Source organism: Moschus berezovskii, chromosome 9 (assembly GCF_049115385.1).
Source record: "Moschus berezovskii isolate FMDL1 chromosome 9, NW_MosBer_1.0, whole genome shotgun sequence".
Taxonomy (NCBI): domain Eukaryota; kingdom Metazoa; phylum Chordata; class Mammalia; order Artiodactyla; family Moschidae; genus Moschus; species Moschus berezovskii.
In genome coordinates this window covers 59,738,179-59,756,008 of record NC_142468.1, presented here as the reverse complement: position 1 = coordinate 59,756,008, position 17,830 = coordinate 59,738,179, and the positions used below count along the sequence as shown (strand labels likewise).

The window sequence follows — 17,830 nt, the reverse complement described above, 5'->3', positions numbered from 1 at the left end:
CACATAGAGAGGAGAAATGAGTTTTTTCTTTCTTAAAGGATTTGGGGGTTGTTAGTTATGACAGTATAACCTAGCCTATCCTAACCAGTACACTCCGGTTATCCCTTCAAACTCTAGAGAAAAAAATATCACTGTTTCAGTTCAGTTCAGTCGCTCAGTCGTGTCCGACTCTTTGCAACCCCATGAATTGCAGCACTCCAGGCCTCCCTGTCCATCAGCAACTCCCAGAGTTTACTCAAACTCATGTCCATCAAGTCGGTGATTATTGGTAACAGTACATAAAATATGTAGCACTTTGGAGAAATCAGTTTTTAATGACTATTGTGTGTGTGTGTCTGTTTGTGGTAAATTATACCATAAGTAAGCCTTAGGATACTTCACATTTTAATTTAAATAGATTTGTATAAAATTTATTTAACTCTCTGGCTTTATTTCCATTTCAAACAGAGGAAAATCAGTATACCGAGATTACCAACATCTGTTTTTCTTTAAAGAGAGTCACCTGTGATGCCCAAGTCAGGACTGTGAATTCTAGACCCGATGTGATCACTGGGTCATGGCTCCTCTTACTTAAAGCTCATCCAGAATGGTGCTTTGTGACACAGAGGATCTTCTGAGAGAAGATAAGGGACTAAACCATGCCTGTGGCCTTTGTCTCCAGTAGGAAAATAGTCTTCCCTAAGCTCTATTGCAATGTTCAGTTATAAACAATGGTGCTAAGTACATTCAGTTCAGTTCAGTTCAGTCGCTCAGTCGTGTCCGACTCTCCGCGACCCCATGAATTACAGCACGCCAGGCCTCCCTGTCCATCACCAACTCCCGGAGTACACTCAAACTCATGTCCACAGAGTCGGTGATGCCATCCAGTACATAGAGGGTCTTAAATAACATGTATTGATAAATGGATGGAAGTAGTCTACAGTTCTTCCAAATGTTGGACTCTCTCATATTCGCTTTTTAAAAATGAACCTTTATTTTAGACCTTGGTTTAAAAACGTCTCCATAATAAGACTTACATTTACCCTAGAATCAAGTTATATTGTTATGATTAGACTCTGTTAAGGAAAAGAAAATTCATTTTAATAAAAAAAGACATTTACTCTTTTAAAGCATTTTACATGTACATGCAGATGTAGGGTCTTTTATTTGATTTTTTTTACTACTGATTTTTTCATCTGATTATTACATTTGGGTCTCTAAAACTGCATTATGAAATACCTTAATTATTTAAATTAGGAACAGATTCATTATCTCTAGTGTACAAACTCAAATTAATTTCATTATTAGCCCGAATTTTAAATTGATTCATCTTGGAGTGTTTAAGGAACCAAGAGAGATTTTTTTTTCATCCTTAAAGAAAAGGACATATTGATTTCATGATTCTCTCTCCATCACACCAGTTATGCTACAAAGAGTAAGAAATTTGTGAGAAACTTTACATAGATTTTATAAACCAGCCAGAAACCTGTTTGTCTGGGGCTTCTAGGGGAACAATCTGTGAGTCATTTTAAAAAACAAACACACTCATATTCACAGCGCATGTTGTTACCATGGTTATCAGGCCTGTGGAGTTGGGTTGCTTATGTTCCTGTAAAGGGAAGAGGGGGGAGAGAAACTGAGAATTCAGAGCTTTGACTATCAGCTTCAATTTGACTATTGTGAAAGAGAGTGTAAGGGTTTCTCGAGAACATGCTGGCTCAGTCATCCTGAGAGGGAAGTGAAGAAACTCTGGCATCCTCCCTTTGTTACTGAATATAAGTTAATCATACTAGTGTTAGGTGTTGTGATTCACAGGGGAGAAAAGGACCTTTTGGCATACTCTTGGGAAGATGGGGGAAAAAGGTCCCTTACCTGCTATATAATTACATGTACGTCTCTAAGGTCTAGCAGGGAAGTGTCTGATGTGCAGGTACAGGGCTTTAATGAGCCTCTAAAAGGTGCCAAATGCCACTGGCATAATATTATTACAGATTTAAAGGATCCTTAGTGCATTATGCTGATACAGTTAGAGATGGGTTTTAGTGAGGCCATTGTTTCAGATCTGGTTCCCAAGTAGACCAGGTCTCTTTCCTCTATTTTATGGAGGGAATATGACTCTTTTGTCTTGTGCAGTCATCTTATAATACAGGCCTCTGGGTCACAAAGGTGACCAAGGAGGTTATGTGAACTCTGCCAAAATTGTTATTCTCCAGGGGAAAGTAAAATTAACATGCATGGTTTTTTTGTTTTTTTGATGGACAGTCAACAAAGTGGGATTACTGAGGAATGATTCATTATGATTCTATATGGAGAACAAACAACACTGTAAATTAAACGTATAAGCTGGTACACATACAGTACTGGTTTTCAAGAATATTTTAAAATTTAAGAAGCTTTGGCATCCTCTTAAATGGGAAAGTATAATACATTGACCTAGAGGTTTGTTTTTTTTTAACCTGAGTTCGATCCCTGAGTTGGGAAGATCCCCTGGAGGAGGGCATGGCACCCCACTCCAGTATTCTTGCCTGGAGACTCCCCTTGGACAAAGGAGCCTGGTGGGCTACAGTCCATGGGGTCTCAAAGAGTTGGACACGACTGAGCAAGTAAACACAGTACAGAGGTTATTTAGAGTATTCCTTATGCAGACTTTATGTCTGTAACTTTTCTTTATTAAAACTATTTTTTAAAAAGCTTGAAATGAAGTGCCATGGGATGTGATTAAAGGGTGATACAAATGCAGGGAGTTTGTGTATGGTTTTGTCCTGGCATATGGTATAATAACTATTTATCAGAACTGTAGATTTCATTTCTCTTTTCACATATGGGAAGAAGGCACATGTTATCCAAACTTCATTCTATTCGATCTTAATTTTTTTTAAGATTAGTAAACAATGCTTAAACTTTTTTTCTGATGATGAAAGTAATTCATTGAAAATTCTAAAAATACTTAAAGTGTAAAAAATAACCTAAGACTGACCCTTTCCATTAATCAGGTTGTTGGTTGAACTGCATGTGACAGAGACCTGATTTCACAGTGACTGACAAAAGTTAGAAGTTATTTTTCTTGCACATAACAGTCCAGAAATGTGTGGTCCAGGGCTGGTAAGGTAACTCTCCTTGACAAGATTGCCCAGGGACCTAGGCTCCTTCTGTCATACTGTTATATCATTCCTATCATGTTTTCCTTGCTTTGTGGTCTAAAGGGGCTTCTTGCCATAAAAACCTCACTGTAACCAGTAGGAAGGAAGGAAGTTGGAAAGGGGAGGGCATGACACAGAAATTGCATGGATCACTTTTGCAGCCTTCCCCTTGAACTTTGTCACGTGACCACATACATACCTAGCCACAAGGGAAGGTGGGAAAAGCACTTATTCTTGACTTAAATGTGTCTACCTTAGAATGGAGGAAAGCAGATATTGAGTCATATCTAGTAATTTCTAGTACTTACATTTTCTGGGCATAAAGGACAATACACTGTTAACATTTTGATGTGATCCTTCCAAACTTTTTCTAGAAAAATATGTATCAGAAAGATGTTACGTATAATATTTACTAGGTAATATTATATATGTTGTACTAGGAGAATATTACATATGAAAAATGTTAAAGAAAATATTAGAAAATGTATATATAATATAAATATTAGAAAATTAGCTGAGTTCATACTATATATATAATTTTGTATTCTTTTCACATAAGTTTATTTCATGTGTATTTTCCTCAGCATTTAAATCTTTTGTATTTATCCTTTCCAAGTTCCATTGTGTGTAGTTTTTTTTGTTTTACTTAATAGCTTGTATTATTAATATTTAGGCTATTTCTAACACCTTGGTAATAATTATTTGTGTATATTTAGCATTTGGGGGATCACATCAAGGAGTGACCTCACTTAGACAATGGCTGAGAACATATTTGAGATCTTGATATAGTGCCCAACTACTTTCCAGAGAGATTGTGCAAGTTTATGCTCCCCCAATAGTGTGCGGGCTTCCCTTGTGGCTCAACTGGTAAAGAATCTGCCTGCAATGCAGGAAGATCCCCTGGATGGGGGAAAGGCTACCCACTCCAGTATTCTGGCCTAGAGAATTCCTTGGGGTCACAAAGAGAGACTCGATTGAGTGACTTTCACTTCACAATAGCTTATGAGAGTGCTACAGTAAGAGCTCCCTTCAAGGCTAATTTTGTAAGTCCCACTAATCATTGTTGTCCCTAGGGTTTATTCTCTGGAAATAGGTTGTTTTTTGCCCTTGGCTTGTTTTTGTTTCCTTTGATGTCATTAATCATGAAGAGCATCTATTTCTGCTTCATTGACTATGCCATAGCCTTTGACTGTGTGGATCACAATAAACTGTGGAAAATTCTGAAAGAAATGGGAATACCAGAACACCTGACCTGCCTCTTGAGAAACCTGTATGCAGGTCAGGAAGCAAGAGTCAGAACTGTACATGGAACAACAGACTGGTTCCAAATAGGAAAAGGAGTGCGTCAAGGCTGCATATTGTCACCTTGTTTATTTAACTTATATGCAGAGTACATCATGAGGAATGCTGGGCTGGAAGAAGCACAAACTGGAATCAAGATTGCTGGGAGAAATATCACTAACCTCAGATATGCTGATGACACTACCCTTATGGCAGAAAGTGAAGAGGAATTCAAAAGCCTCTTGATGAAAGTGAAAGAGGAGAGTGAAAAGGTTGGCTTGAAGCTCACCATTCAGAAAACAAAGATCATGGCATCTGGTCCCACCACTTCATGGGAAATAGATGGAAAAACAACGGAAACAGTGTCAGACTTTATTTTTTTGGGCTCCAAAATCACTGCAGATGCTGATTGCAGCCATGAAATTAAAAGATGCTTACTCCTTGGAAAGAAAGTTATGACCAACCTTGATAATATATTAAAAAGTAGAGACATTACTTGGCCAACCAAGGTCCGTCTAGTCAAGGCTATGGTTTTTCCCGTGGTCATGTATGGATGTGAGAGTTGGACTGTGAAGAAAGCTGATCGCCGAAGAATTGATGCTTTTGAACTGTGGTGTTGGAGAAGACTCTTGAGAGTCCCTTGTACCGCCAAGGAGATCCAACCAGTCCATTCTAAGGGAGATCGATCCTGGGTGTTCATTGGAAGGACTGATGCTAAAGCTAAAACTCCAATACTTTGGCCACCTCATGCGACGAGTTGACTCACTGGAAAAGACTCTGATGCTGGGAAAGGTTGGGGGCGGGAGGAGAAGGGGACGACCGAGAATGAGATGGCTGGATGGCATCACCGACTCTATGGACATGAGTTTGAGTGAACTCTGGGATTTTGTGATGGACAGGGAGGCCTGGCGTGCTGTGATTCATGGGGTCACGGAGAGTCGGACACGACTGAGCGACTGAACTGAATAACGTTGGCTCATTTAAAAACATATGGTCCCTTATAGTCATATGGGAATATGAGCACTTGGGCTGAGATTTTAACACACGTCAGTCTCAAACAGTGGGCAGTCTCTAGAGACATTGATGTTCATTTGGTCTTAAGACCCAACGTGAAAGTGATTTCCACCCTCAGTCATAATACTTTAGCTGCCAAATACCTCTTAATTCTGAGACATAACAAAAGAGGAATGATAGAACATTCCTTGAGCCTTAGGTAGTTCCCTTTGAGCTGACTGCTCAATATCTTTTCAGAAGTAAAGAAGCTCCTCTACATGGGAACTTTCTCTGATATGAACCACACTTGCACTTGGCAAAATTAGGCCAACTCTGCTGCACATCTTCCAAGGTCGTTAGTGGCTGGGGTATAGGTATTTCTACCTTTTTATTTTTTATTATTTTGGCTGTGCTGGGTCTTCATTGCTGTGCATGGGCTTTCTCTAGTTGCCCTGAGTGGGCTTCTCACCGCGGTGGCTTCTCTTGTTGCGGAGCACAGGCTCTAGGCGTGTGGGCTCAGCATGTGGTTCTGGGTCTCTAGAGCACTCAATAGTTGTGGCTTGCAGGCTTAGTTGCTATGCAGCATGTGGGATCTTCCTGGACCAGGGATCATACCGGCCTTCCCTGTGTTAGAAGGCAGGTTCTTAATCACTGGACCACTAGGGAAGTCTGTGTTTCTACTTCTAAATAGCCTTTTGCTTTGGATGCTAAAGATGTTTTTTAGCCATAAACTTATTCAGTCTGTCTTCTTAAAGGGCTGCTGCTGCTGCTAAGTCGCTTCAGTCGTGTCCAACTCTGTGCGACCCCATAGATGGCAGCCCACCAGGCTCCCCCGTCCCTGGGATTCTCCAGGCAAGAACACTGGAGCGGGTTGCCATTTCCTTCTCCAATGCATGAAAGTGAAAAGTGAAAGTGAAGTCACTCAGTCATATCTAACTCTTAGCAACCCCACAGACTGCAGCCTACCAGGCTCCTCCGTCCACGGGATTTTCCTATATGCACACAAATGGAGCCCCACCTCTGTCTCTAATACCTGACAAAAGAGTGTACTTGCACTTTGGTCCTGCTGGGAGCTAATCGAGTTAGGTCAGGAGGAAAGTTTGTTTCATCTCACCTGTGCATGGCCTCTCACCAAGAACTCTGCTTGCCCTAGGTTCCCCAGGCTGACTTTCGTGTTTTCTTGTAGGCTAGGGATGTTCACAAAGAAAGGGGCTCATATTTTCACAAATCTGTTTCTTCAAAGAAAAAGAGTTAACAAAATGTTTCTTGGCTCAGAAATGTAAACCTATGAACCCCCTTGCCCTTCAAACTATTTAGCCATCACCACCAAACCCTATTTACAGAAACATTTATTTGCTTGTTCGGCTTTTATGTATCATGTTGTCTCTCCTTTTTTTAATAAAACACTTCCTATCTGTTTTCTCAACAGCCAGATCTGCCAGTGAGCCTCAGGCTTTGGGAATTGAAGAGGTAAGATTTCTGAAATATTTTCTTCTAGGATCTTAAATCTAACCAGAACTTTAAGAGAAAAAAAAAAAATCTTAAGTAAGCCTATGGGAGAAAGCATTTAACATGAAATGTTGATCAAGAAGAAACATTTATAGTCTTTAGCAATGTTGATTACTGAAGGAGATTTAAAGGGGAAAGAAAAGACTCTCCTTAATGGTTGTTAAAGATCAGATTTCTCACCAGAACTCCCCCTGCGCTCCTCCCCGTTTTGCCCCCCCTCTTTTTTCTAAACACCTGAATTTGGAGACCCTTTGAGATGACTGCCTTAACAAAATGTATCCCTATGGCACCAAACATGATTAACTGGTGATACCCATTGAGGATAATGAAAGACAGATGTCAGAGTAAATTAGACTGGAGAAGGGTAGGGAAAACCCTGTTCTTAACTGGTTTTGATGTTATAAGGGCTTTTCCAGCAGCAACAATAGTAACAATAAAAGGTCTGTTTAATACTGGTGGGGTTTCTTCTTGAAGAAACTGACTTGGCTTTTGAAACTGATGAAAAAAAGTTGCTCGGTTGTGTCTGTCTCTTTGCGACCCCATGGATACATCCATGGAATTCTCCAGGCCAGAATACTGGAGTGGGTAACCTTTCCTTTCTCCAGGGGATCTTCCCAACCCAGGGATTGAACCCAAGTCTCCCAGTTTGCAGGCAGATTCTTTACCAGCTGAGCCACAAGGGAAGCCTTAAGGTCACCATATTGCTAAGGCAGGTGATAATGTATTCACCCTCTCCAAACAAGACATAGTTCTACCTTTCGTCCTGATGTGGACTTTACCCCCTATTTTAAAATTAACTTCCTTATGATAAACTTCAAGCATATACCCAAATAGAGAGGGTAGCGTAATGAACCTCCATATCTCTGTCACTCAGCTTTCGTAGTTACTGACTCATAACCAGTATTGTTTCTTTGTACCTCTACCTACTTCTCTTCTTTCCCCATTGGATCATATGGCAATGGCTTAAATATGGCTGTTGGATTTTTGATTGTTTATTTACATAACTATTAGTGGCCGCAGCAAAATGCAAATAAAAAATAAAACCTGCTTTTAACCTTAGTTTACTGAAGGCAGCCATTCATCCATTTACTCATTCAGCCAATATTTAGTATTTACTAGTGTCAGAACCTTCTTAGGAGAAGAAGTAGAGAGAAACCTCATGCAAGGGAGACCAGTATATATCTTGGGGGGAATGATGGGCTGGATACGTAAGAACTGATGGAATTTCTGATTAGAGTTGAAGGAACGGAGGACATCTAGAAAAACTGCCAAGTTTCTCTTTTGGGAGATTCAGTGGCGATGATAACTGGCCCACAGATATAGGAAGAGAGGAACAGATTCAAATCTGTGGAGTGGCCACATTCAGAAGGGTGTGTCCAGCAGACTGCTCGTGGATGGTACAGAACAGTGCTTCTCAGTCTTGGGTACACATCAGAATCTTCAGGGATGTGTTTGAAAGTACTGAACAGTTGAATCAGAATCCCTCAGGTAGGGATCTGAATATCTGTAGTTTTTAAGAAGCTCCCGGGTGATTATAATGTATAGTCAGGATTGAGAATTTCTGATCTAGAGATTATTAGAAGGAAAGTCTACGTGTGTTTTGTGCTTTTAAGACCATGCATAACTTTTGCTACCCCATAATGAGATTTTGTTTGAAGTATTTAATATCTTTCAGGTGAGGGCTGAGCCATCCCTACTTTCTACCAAATACTATTAATAATGAAGACTTTTAAAACAAGTACTTCATGTTCTCTATCTGATTTGGTGTTGATTTCTTTTATACTAATGAATGTACTTAAATGTTTCAAATTAATTCAAGGGGATTTCTCAATGGGAGTTGCTGTCGTGTTGAATGGGGTAATTCTTCATTGTATTCCTTGGTATCCTGCCCTTGGCTCACAAAAGGCTAGTGACATCTTCCAGCAATCTGGTATCCGGAGTGCCCTAAGGATACATTGAGGACTGCTGTGTCTTTACACACCTTTAAAGAAGTTATTTGTCATTTTCACTCTTCTGTACAAGCACTTTTGCTTCATACAAAGTTACTGGTTTCAGTTATGCAAAGAAACTCCTTATATAAGTGATCTCTGCTAACAAACTAAAGAAAGAAACTAAACAGACATAAAAAAAATATTGTTTTGCACTGTTGGAGGGATTTTGAGCATATTTGTTCTAGTACCAAGTCTAATTTTTATGTCTGTTCAGTTCAGTTCAGTTCAGTCACTCAGTCATGTCCGACTCTCCACGACCCCATGAATCACAGCACGCCAGGCCTCCCTGTCCATCACCAACTCCCGGAGCTCACTCAAACTCATGTCCATCGAGTCGGTGATGCCATCCAGCCATCTCATTCTCTGTCGTCCCCTTCTCCTCCCGCCCCCAACCTTTCCTAGCATCAGAGTCTTTTCCAGTGAGTCAACTCGTCGCATGAGGTGGCCAAAGTATTGCAGTTTCAGCTTTAGCATCAGTCCTTCCAATGAACACCCAGGATTGATCTCCTTTAGAATGGACTGGTTGGATCTCCTTGCAGTACAAGGGACTTTATGTCTGTACAGAGATGCAAATTAAGCAGTAGGTAAGAAATGGTCAAATATTGAGATTTAAAGCAAAATACTGCTAAAGTGTTGTGCAAATTGAACAGCAGTGATGAAGATTTATTCATTTCTTGTTTGCTGCTATAACAAGTTATCACAAACTTTGTAGATTAAAATAGTACAAATATCTTACGGTTCTGCAGGTTAGGTTCTATAGAGATCTCACTGGTTTAAAGAACTGTGTTCCTTTCCGGAGGAAAGGAGAGAAAGAATTCTAGAGAGAATTCTCGAGTCCCCCTTCCTCCATTTTCAAAGCCAACAGCCTTGCATCTCCGTGTGTCTTTCATCCATAGTCGTTCCTCTGAACTGAGCCAGGAAGTGTTCTTTGACTTTAAGGACCCATGTAATAAGATTTGGCATATCTAGGTAATTCAAGATACTCTCCCCATCCCATGGTCCTTAAATTAATCGTATCTTCAAAGTCCCTCTGTCCATGTAAGGTTGTATATTCACAAGTTCCAGGAATTAGGGCATGGACCTATTTGAGGGCTATTATTCTGCCTGCATGCATGCTCAGTTGTGTCTGACTCTTTGTTACCCCATGGACTGTAGCCCACCGGGCTCCTCTGTTCATGGGATTCTCCAGGCAAGAATACTGGAATAGATTGCCATGCTTTCCTCCAGGGAATCTTCCCAATCCAGGGATCAAACCCGCATCTCCTGTGTCTCCTGCATTGCAGGCAGACTTTTTACTCTTGAGCTACTGGGGGAAGCCCATTATTCTGACTACTACAGAGTAAAAAAGATGAATTGTTCAGAAAGGTAGAAACGCTTCGGGTAACAGAGATCGAATTATCTTACATTTCATTGTATAGGGTTAAGAAGGTTTAGGGTTCCCAAGTTGATTAAGTGAGTTCTTGTCTTGACTCTGCAAATCCTGTTTTGTGGATACGGGCACTAAGGGCTTTTAGTTTTCTTGGAGTATCTGGCATTGGATCAAGTGGACAGGTTGAAGTCCAGTGGCTCCTCCCTTGGCCAGACTTTCTGGTGCTGTGGGTGTGGCCTGTGGACTGTGCTGCTTTTGGCATTTCTCCAGCTCTGGAGAGTTTGCCTGCAGTGTGCAAGTTCCAGGGTCTTTGAATAGCACCAAAGAAATGTGAGATTTTTATTTTATGCTGTTACATCTGCCTGTCACATTATGCTATATTTATTACGCTCTAACCTGTGGAAATTGGAGGGAAAACAACAATATTCTAGAACTTTACTGTAGTGGTATTTATTCTAGCTAATTTCTAAGTGTGGTTTAATTTCCATACATTAAGTAGGTCATCCCAACAAAGCATAAAACCATTGCTTGCCTAGTGAATGAAATGGATCACTGGGTTATTTTTTAAAACCATCTCTGCAGTAGGGTATAGCCAGAAATTTTTGATGGAGATTTTAAATGTTGTAGCTAATTTTGTAACGAGTCCCCTCTCTATCCACTTCTAGACAGGTCAGCAATACAGATCTGAAGGTCAAACTTAGGGCTAGCTGTAGAATAACAAACCATCCTGATTTTGCCCAAGACTGAGGGATTACTGGGGAGTTGGGATCTTTAGTGCTAAAACTACTAGAGTTCTGAGAAATTTGGGACAGTTGAGCCCAAAGATGTTTAAAAACAGCTCTAGTAGAAAGTTATTGTCATGCTGATGAATTGTGAAAGTAGAAATTTTGATTGAACAAAATAATGACAGTAACTTCCAGGGTTTGGGTTGAGGATAAGGGTGAAACCTAACTCTTGAAAAATCTGTATCCACATACATATGTTTGCCCCAAGCCATCTTAGAAGAACCAACAACATTTATGAAGCGTTAGATTTCATAGCCCACTCTTTCATTTTTCCAGTGTTACCTGTGTACCCTTGCATGATATCTATGATGTAAGTGGATGCATCTTTTTGAAGACTCTTATTCAGCCTTTCCTCCCTTCTCCATGATGCCCTGCCCTGTCCTCACCCACAGCAAAGTCAGACTGAGAAATCAGGAATACTATTCATGGGATCGCAAAGAGTCGGACACAACTGAGCAACTGAACTGAAAGACCCTAAAGCCTCATTGATTATATTTCTCTGACATTTATTTGGAGATTTTTATTCTCTAAGCCACTGGTTCAAAGAGGTTGTAAGTGTACTTAAAAGAGCAATTCATTACCTTCCCCAGAATAGAATTTGACTTTTAGGAGCTGGTAATTTTTTTTTTTTTTAATGTGTTTGTTTCCTATCTTCTCAATGGTTCTAGCTGGTAGGTACAAGGAATTCTTTCTTTATTTTTCTTTATCTTCCAAAAAAAAGATTGAGCACTGTCTGTCATAGAAGTAAGATCTGGGTTTCTGATGAGAATAGGGCTTGAATAGATTGTGAGTTAACTCTGATATTCTTGTCAATCCCTTTTTGGGGTTCCTTCCTCCTAGGACTCTCAATCCTGGTTTCATTTTGTTAAGACTAACCTCTTTTCAGTTTTGAATCTCAGCTGGGATGTTTCGTGAATCAAACAAACTCTAGAAGAAATGAAGGGAGATGAAATCCTTATGCTGTTGATTAAACTCAGCTTCTTTTATTCCTTTCCAAAGAGAAATTACAGAGTCAGTGTAAATAGGAGATCCAAATGACCCAAACTACTCTGCATGCAGGGTTTCTTTGGAGTAATAGGAATGTTTTGGAACTAAATAGAGATGATGGATACGCAACATCTTAAATGTACTAAATGCCATTGAATTGTACACTTTAAAGTGGTCCATGATTAATTTCATGTTTTGTGAATTTTTACCGCAAAATAAAAATATTGAACTTCAAGAGGAAGGAAAAAAACAAACAAACTGTTTCTCCCTATTCAAATTCTGGAGGAAATCTCATCCATTTTAATATACTCGTGTTTTTAGATTTATAAACCAAAATTGTTGTCCTGTCCTGTGCCATTATTGGGAGAAGATATTTGGACTTAAAAGTGTCTACCAGCAAAGCCAGTCAGGAAATTCAGAGAGTTAAGACACTAATTGTTTATTATTAAGATACATATTTTTGTTGCTTAATTATAAATGGCCTATAATTTACAAAACTGATTGCAATAAAAATTTTTTTGAAGTTTAACAATTTAAAACACTGGACTTTTTCCACTTCTCGTGGGATAGAAGTTATATCAACTAAGTTGGAAAATTTTTTAATACCCTGTAGTAGTGGTCTGCAATTGGGTATGACAAAACAGAAAGAGTCCAGATGTTGCAACTTTAATGAAATGTGAGCATGGTAACAAATTTCATATATAGAAATGTCTTTTATTAAAGCATCTCCTTAGATATTCCCAAGTGCTGCCAGCTGATCAAAGTGCTACAGGCATTTATTTTAAGGGATGTCTACATAGGGGTAAAATGGTAAAACTTTAAGGTTTTTAATTCTTTCTAGATTTAGAGACAACTTTTTTGACCTTTTGCAGAGATGTAACTAGGCAACCAGTATAGCACTTAGCTGGTGCACAGCATCCAAGCTTTGTAGCTGTTGCATCATTTTTTTAAAATGCTGTTTAAATCTGTCTTTTAGTTTTGGCATATGCTGCCATGTAACCTTTAATTCCTTAGAAATATCATACAAATTCTCCGCTGTAAGATAGAATGGTTCCTAGAAGCCTAGCATCCTCTGATGTTAATAAACAGCAGTAACAGAGTAGCGAGGTAGCCGAATATACTGTTTTATAATTGGACATTAAGAAGGTAGTTTTTAGTTTTGGTATGTAAAGGTGTAAGAATTTAAAACCATATCCTCAGCAGGTGGTTATGAGCATTCCTCACAATATGATGAATGGAAAATGTACTCTCATAGAGATTAGAGCTGGCTTTTAAGGTAGTGAAGTGGACTTGATTTTGCTGGATAGGTGGTAACTAGAAATACTTAGTTTGATCAACAAGCAGGAAATATTGAAAGCTTCTTAAGTGTCAGATTATATATTAGATATATACTATGTTCATTTTCTGTAGTAACTAACCTTGTAGTTTTTCAATGTTTTTTTATTATGAAAGGAATATGTATGTAAGATTTTTAAAAATTTGAGTAGTAAACACAGGAATAAGTAAAAAAAGAGAAGTTCTTTCCAAACACCAACTTATAGCCCACTCCTCGGAGATAACCACTCTTAATAGTGGTCTTGTGTGTCTTCCAAAAATTTTCCATCTCTTGGTTAATCTGTACTGAGAAGGTACGATGAGTGCCATTAAAGCATCTGTTTGTAAACTTTCCTTCGGGACTAAATCTTTTCAAGACACCATTTGATGCTTCTTAAAGAGTAAAAATGTCAGAACCAACGTGATGCTAACAGAGGGCTGGTGGTAGGGAGAATGATGACTGAAGACTGTTACTGTGTAAGTTTAGCTTCTGTAAGATTTACATACAGAATGCAAGTAATAAACCTTAAGGTAGTTCCTTATCATTTTCGAAGTCATCTGGAGTATGTTGTCACCCTTTTTCCTTTTGATGACCCTGTGATGCAGAAATTGTTTACTTTGCTTTACAAAGAAGGAAGCTGTGGTTTCCAGAGGTTAGGTAACTTGCCCATGAACACAGATGATCAGTGACAGGAACAGGACGAGAATCTGAGGTCTTTTCCAAGTCTTGAACCAGACTGCACTGGCAACCGTGAGGAAGAGAGGAACTCCGTAGTTTCCCTGTAGTGAGAGGCCAGAAGTGAAGGCGAGGATGTTAGGCTTACAGTCTGAAGATCCAACTGTGAAGTCGCTCTGATTCTGCTCCTTGGGCAAGATGCAGTCCATACGCCCTGCTCACAGTTCCCTAACTGGCTGTGTCTGTTCCTGTTTTGTTTGTTTGGGGGAGTACTGGCCAGAGGAGTTGGTTCAAAGGGTGGGCCTGCAACCCAGCAAGGGTCAATAGAGTCTTTCTCTAAAATTTTTCAGCTCAAGTTGAGGGAGGAGAGGTCCCATCCTTTCCTGTCTCAAGGTAGTAAGAATCACTAAGGCCATGTTTCATTCTCCTGAGAGAGTATAGTCTGATGCACAGAGGGGAAGCAAAAGAGAGAAAGAGAGATAAAGGGAAGGAAAGAGAGCCCAGTAAGAATTGGAGTCCATCCATCCAGTTGAAGTGAGCCAATATATTCCCATTTTTTTACCTAACCTAATTCAAGTTGCTACTGAAGGAATCCTGTTATTTGGGGGCCTTAGTTTCCTCATCTGTAAAATGGGGGTTTTAATATTTTCTCTGAAATACTATAAAAGTGAGTTGAGATAACAAATAGGAAAGTTTTTTGTAAATTTTAAATGCTGTACAAATGCAAGATAGTATTATTCATTGATATGTTGTATTGAGCTAGGGAAAAGTTGAAAGAATGAAGCTACCACTCATTTAAAAAATAAGAGTTGAGAGCTTTCTAAGAACCATCTGGTGTTATGTAGAAGTAAATGAAAGCTGCCAGAATTCCCAGATTTTCTTGTGGTATCCCTTTTCAAATACTCTTTAAGTTCTAAGGTCTTTCCTCATTGGCTCAGGTTAATCCAGTGAGTTCTTTTCTATCTCCTGTCCTAATCTATGGTAAATACACACTAACACAAACCAAACAAAAATGAACAAAGCATTGTATTAATATTTCAACATTTTATCCTTTTCACTTAAAAGAGCTTTACAGATTTTAAATGATATTTTGGCATCATCAAAGAAAATCAACTTTAAAGTAGTTATTCTGTTTAGTTATGACATAGTTGAAGCAGTTCTTGGGATGGGAGGTTAGTTTGGGGCTTAGATAGGATCAAAATCCATCTTTTACCTTAATAGACTTTTATCTTTGATACATAAACTCTAATCAGAGTCTACTTGAGATTATATCTTATGCATGTCACAGGAAGCATCACTTCACCTCTACAGCTTTGTTCACTGTATATGATACTATCTCTCAATGAGAGAAAGCAGATGGCACTTCTGAAATCTGTTCTCTTTCCTCGATTTGCTGTTTAGGCAGTTTTTACTGTAACAAATGTATCTTTCTTAATATTTGACCATTAAAACAGGAAGAGTGGTTTAAAGTCTCAACCTCAGTGGAATGTCATATGCCGAAAGGTCGAAGGCACCATAGAAGTATGATCAGTAAGTGTAAAGAAGCATGACATAGCAAACTGGATGTCAAACATCTCTCATATTCTAAAAATCCAAGAAATACATCCACCACCTTCACTGTTCTTACAAATCTATACTTTCGCCTTACAGAATTGCCAATGCAGGAAGGGCGAATTGGTGCTGTTTGACCACCCTACCGGAGAAGGCAATGGCAAGCCACTCCAGTACTCTTGCCTAGAAAATCCCATGGACAGAGGAGCCTGGTAGGCTGCAGTCCATGGGGTCGCTCCAAGTCAGACATGACTGAGCGACTTCACTTTCACTTTTCACTTTCACACATTGGAGAAGGAAATGGCAACCCACTCCAGTGTTCTTGCCTGGAGAATCCCAGGGATGGGGGAGCCTGGTGGGCTGCCGTCTATGGGGTCACACAGAGTCGGACACGACTGAAGTGACTTAGCAGCGGCAGACCACCCTACTCCACATCTCACCTTGCTGTCATTTATTTTTGTCTGGGCTTGATTTCAACCCCATGAATGTCAGTGTTTTCATATAAATTGAGAACTTGGAATAAGTTCTTTTTCTGAATAAGCATAGTCTTAACCCTCAGAAACTGTCAGTTGCACTGAAAGCAATTGACATCCTTAAGTCAATTAATTTTAGGAGAGCTTAATAAAGAGAATATTTATAAGGACATGAACAGAGTTTAGGGAAACCACAAGGGAGGATGTACCTTCTCAGGCCTCCTTTACCCTCCTAGACCTCCTGCGTGGAACTGTGGCCTCCAGGAAAGGGGTGTGGCCCAATTATAATACTCCTGCCAGCAGGGGTGCTGGGAAGCGAATACCCTGAAATAATTCTCCTCTCTCCTCTTATCTACTTGTGCTCACTATTGACCAAACTCAACTGGAAGACAATGAACAAGGAAGCCAGCTGACGAGTCCACAGTTTAGTCTCTGAGGGTGTAGAGCCAGGTAGAACGGAATGGAGAAGGGGTTTGGAGAGGCAAGTAGAAGATATTTGCCACAGTTAATCGTCATTGTGACGGTCTTGCATGAAAGAAATAACACCCTCTTCTCCTCCAAATCTAAGTTGTCTTATCAAAAAATTGTTTTAGCCAGCTTTCACTTTTTCATTAATTGTATTTAATCAGTTTCCTAGTCCATGTTCAAATGGACCCAGATGCGATTGGTTGCATTTGGGGAGACTTCTGTTGTTTGTGTGGTAAAAACATGATCAGGAGGCGGTAAAGAGGTGATGAAACCACCCTCATGCTTGTCCTGCTCAGATATGGGATGGCAGCCTCAACTCAAAGTTCAAGTTTAGAGGAAGGGGTGGTGAAAAGTAAGTAGATGCCTCAGAGCAACTCTGAATAGTCCACGTTCTTGGGCCTCTCATAATCAAAGGAGTGACTTCTGTCCCAGAGAAGTACAGCATCCACCTCTGGTGGGTTGAGAAGGCAGTTTTCGTTTTTGTCCAGCTTGCTTTTAATCTCAGATGAATTATTTTCACTCCTTTGACCTAGGGACCAGGATTACTTGCCTTGATCTAATCCAGATTAACCACTCTGATCCACTGAGAATGAGTAAATCAATTGAATCGGATAAATTTCCATAATTGGAAAGGTATTTGTGGCAGCATAAAATGATGGGCAAAAGAAAACAAATTTGGAGTACCACCCTAAAGCGTACAGTTCTGTGAACCAGAAACTCCCTGACTTGGGAAATGCTTGGACCAAGGATCCCAGAACAGAGTTGGGTCTATAACAAAAACAGTGAAAGGCAGTGTGTATAATGAAAAGGGCATGGATTTTGAGATCTCAGCCTGGTACTGACTGTGACCATCTTGGAAAACTTCTGTGCTTTCACATTCTCAAATTTCCTTGTGTGTAAAATGAGAGTAATTTAACTTGTTACAGAATTAATTGAAACCATATCTGCAAACTAAAGGTAGTGTTTTCCACATGCTCACTTTTTTTGGTTCGTGCTTAGTTGCTTCAGTTGCATCCAATTTTTTCTGAACTTTTGGATTATAACCTGCCAGTCTCCTCAGTGCATGGGATTCTCCAGGTAAGAATACTGGAGTGGGTTGCCATGCCATCCTCCAGGGGATCTTCCCAACCTAGGGATCAAACTCCTTTCTTCTGTGTCTTCTGCACTGCAGGCAGATTCTTTACCACTGAGCCACTGGGGAAGCCTACTTTTTTTGAGGGGGTGGGAATGGTATACTCTGTTTTTAAAAAATAGTGTTTCTTAACAGCTCTGTTGAAATATAATTGACATGAAATATAATGGACATATGATAAA

At 39.7% G+C, this 17,830-nt stretch overlaps 1 protein-coding gene across 17 annotated transcripts in view; it reads left to right on the top strand.

Moving 5' to 3' along the window:
- Positions 1-17,830, top strand: part of GNG2 (G protein subunit gamma 2) — a 131,123-nt gene that overhangs the window by 14,809 nt on the left and 98,484 nt on the right. For 15 of the 17 annotated variants that reach the window (XR_016038221.1, XR_016038222.1, XR_016038224.1 and 12 more), the window contains one exon: positions 6,823-6,863. The exons of 1 other annotated variant lie outside the window; for it this stretch is intronic. Coding sequence is in view for 1 of the 16 variants with exons in the window: in XM_088839698.1 (XP_088695824.1) it covers positions 6,823-6,863 (41 nt within the window). In the remaining 15 variants the exon portion in view is untranslated. Of the gene's footprint in view, positions 1-6,822; positions 6,864-17,830 lie in introns of those variants that run through there. One more of the 17 variants, XM_088839708.1, reaches the window with a different exon arrangement.